General features: G+C 30.0%; 1 protein-coding gene across 1 annotated transcript; it reads right to left on the bottom strand.

Moving 5' to 3' along the window:
• Window positions 1–1436: 1436 nt before the first annotated feature.
• Window positions 1437–2772, bottom strand: HELRODRAFT_168976 (hypothetical protein; the record flags this gene model as incomplete). The annotated part of the gene is made up of 2 exons (XM_009014815.1): window positions 1437–1796; window positions 1969–2772. 2 exons carry the CDS (start codon window positions 2770–2772, stop codon window positions 1437–1439), a joined length of 1164 nt encoding a protein of 387 aa, XP_009013063.1.
• Window positions 2773–3384: the final 612 nt, after the last annotated feature.

Genomic DNA, 3384 nt, shown 5'->3' on the forward strand with positions numbered 1-3384 from the left:
TTAATTTAATCTGCTAGATGGAAAGAACAGATAAATATCCCTTGTAGTTTTTAATAAAAAAAATAATGAAAAACCAAAGATAATTGTGAAATAGAATATTTTTTAAAATCATAACAGTGAGTAACGCGTCGTCGTCATCAAAATTATGAAATGGATTACATTAAGAATTATGTTACATTGATCAACAATCAAGTTAATAGATGCGTGAAGCTTTAATCAATTAAACAGACATAAATACAAAATAGACAGCTCTAAACTAATTAAATTAACCATACATCATCCAAAGATTAATAAACGTTACGAACAACTTTTTCTTAAGTCCAAGAAATACGTGAATTATTTGAAGACCATGTCAGAATCAAAACAAAGACATCAGAAATGTTTCAACGTGACAACACTGGGTAACGAAGAAGTTTAGTTTTTATTACATTAAATTATCCTTAACGATGAAATCACGACCCGAGATTAATTATTAATTAAAAGCGTTTATTTTATAACGTGGCCGACTGACATCAGTTAATTGTATATGAGGCACGCACGAGAGGATAGATAACTTGTAAACTACAAAAATATAAGATGTGTAAAGTTAAAAGGTACGATTGTTATCTCTAGCCGAATGCAACGCAACAACTTAAATGAAATACAGATAAAATATAATTCAATCAAAATAATTTCACGTAAAAAAGGATTATATAGCAAAATCTAAAAAAAAAAACATCGATGAATATAACAATCATTATCCAGCCAAATAATGAACGAACGATAAAAAAGAATGGATATTTTATTTACGTAGTGTTACAACATAATTTCATTATGTACATACATTTAATGGAATAGCGTTATTATAAGAAATCCTGTTATAATAATATCAAGTGAATGAAATTTCCTTAGGATAATCGTTTAAAAATATCTTTGAGCACATATTTACACTTGAAAACCAAAGTTGATCAATGAAAATATGATAAAATTAGAAAAGTAAAAATAATTAAAATGGATACTGTCAATCAACCAACCAATCAACCGTTTAATCAATCGATCAATTGAATGATTGATTGGCTGAATAATCCACATAATTAAAGTTTGTTTAGTGAAGAAATCAATCAATAACTGAAATTAATTGGAAGGTCAATGAAAATTGGAAAAGTGAAGAAACACCACCTTCATGAAACAACTGGATCGATCAATCGTGCAATTCAAGCTCTATCACACAAGTAGTTTTATTTTTAAAATTCTAACTAAAATACCTTTAATAAAAAAAATTTAATTCCAACATTATAAATAAATTAATAATTTTCAAGTTTGTGAATGTATAAAACTATAAATGAAATAATAATTAAGAAATAGATTATTTTTGATAGGCAATTTCAGAGACGCAGCACCACGTCTCACGGAACGACAGCCATTCGTGCACATCTTCATTTAATCAGCTCAGGAAACTATTCCTCCAGTTTTTTTCTCCTACCTCCTTTCTTTTTCTGCCTGCCGTGAACTTTGACCTCATGTGTCAGAAGGTTACAATAATGTTTATAAGCAGCTGGACATAGAGTACAGGTATATTTTGAAGAGGTGAAGTCATCAAAACCATTGCCACAACTGCTGCTGCTGTTGTTGTTGGAAGCATAATTCTGTGAGAGTTGCTGCTGCTGTTGTTGCTGCTCTTGTTGATGTTTCTGGCCAATGGACTGTAATGGGCTGGAAGATGTCAAGCTGTTGTTTGTCTTCAAGTTTATGGCACCAGTTGATTGATGTTTTCTCATATGATCTGTGTATCGTCGTTTCTCGGATTTCATTTTCAACTGAATTTATTAAAAGTATAATTTCAAAAAGACTGACAAAAACTACATAATAAAATAAATAATATAAAAAACAAAAGAACATAACTAAAATACATAAATACAATAATAAAATATAACATAAATAGATAAATAAAACAAGAAAACAAAAGAACATAGAACAAAAGTGACTAACAAGTGAAATAGCAGAATGGTTAGCTCTTGGAACCGGTAACGAGGCCATGTTGTTAGCTGCCCAATCTTCCAAGTCATTGGCTGATGGTTTAACATCTGGAACATCTTCTGCTGATGAGCTTGTGCCATTCACCTGAGATTCAATATAACTAGATGACCAATTTGGAATGCTTTTCACATGCAAGTCTATAGGTGAGTTCTGTTCCATATTCAAATCTAGAGGCAGTTGTTCAGTTGTGTTAATATCAGGTCCTTCAGGTGATGCTGGATCAAGATGAGTGTTGGAATCAATAAAGCTATCTGTAGCTTGCTCGTTTGAAACGTTGCCTTCTGACTCATCAATGTTGTTTGAATAATCATAATTAATAGTAGAAATGTGATAACTGTTGTGAGTGTGAGTATGAGCATGAGTGTGGCCAACAAAATTGTTTACTGTAGGAGGCTCGTGTTCATCTGCTGTCGGGCCTTCACATTGAGAATTTGATGTTTGATTGGGAGATGCAACTGAAGTACTGACCGGTGAAGACTTTTTCAATGTTTCATATTGTTTTGTTTTCTTCTCAGATGACTTTCGCTCAAAGTCTGTAAATCTAGAGCTATCCACAATTTTTTTAGGCTTTTGAAATTTAACATTATCATCCTCAGCTTTGATAACTTCATTGATCTGAATAATGAAAACTTCCTTATCAGCTGTAAGTCCTATTAATCCCTGAACTTTAAGCTCATTACTGAATTGAACTCCATTTTTACACATCAACATTACTGTGTCAGTTAACAAGGCACAAACTCTCTCGTATTGGCTCATTTTTTCTGAGCAAATTGTTAATTCAATTTTTAGTTAGAATTTAGTTTTTAGTTAGAATCATACATAAGCAAAACATGAAAATGAAAACAAATTGAAATTTGTACAAAAACTTTTTTAACAAATTTAAAATATTTTTTTTTATTTATTTATTTTTTTTTTTAAATAAAATAAAAATATAGTAAAATTTATCTATTATATTTTTGGTGAACAATCATGAAAACATTAAAATCCAAAAATATTTTTCCACATAAAAACCGAATCAAAATCTTTAAAACTTTCTATTTGTCAAATAATTTTTCAAAAATAATTGATTCAATACTTAAAACGATAAATAAAAATCGATAAACGACAAAACCTGGATGACAAAAATGGCGCTCCTCGGAGATAGCAAAAAATGGAAGAAAATAGGAGTCAAAAACTTAAATTTCGAATCAACCTGCGGCAAATCGCTTACAAAATTACGTCAAATAAATTCTCAAACTAAAAAACAAAACTACAAAATATCGATTTTTGATGGAAAAAACTTTGAAAAGAACAAAAAAACAGCCACGAATCACATAAAAATAAAATCAGCTCGCAGCACAGCACACATTATAAATAAAAAATTAAGAA

Source organism: Helobdella robusta (assembly GCF_000326865.2).
Source record: "Helobdella robusta unplaced genomic scaffold HELROscaffold_14, whole genome shotgun sequence".
In the NCBI taxonomy this organism is placed as follows: Eukaryota; Metazoa; Annelida; class Clitellata; order Rhynchobdellida; family Glossiphoniidae; genus Helobdella; species Helobdella robusta.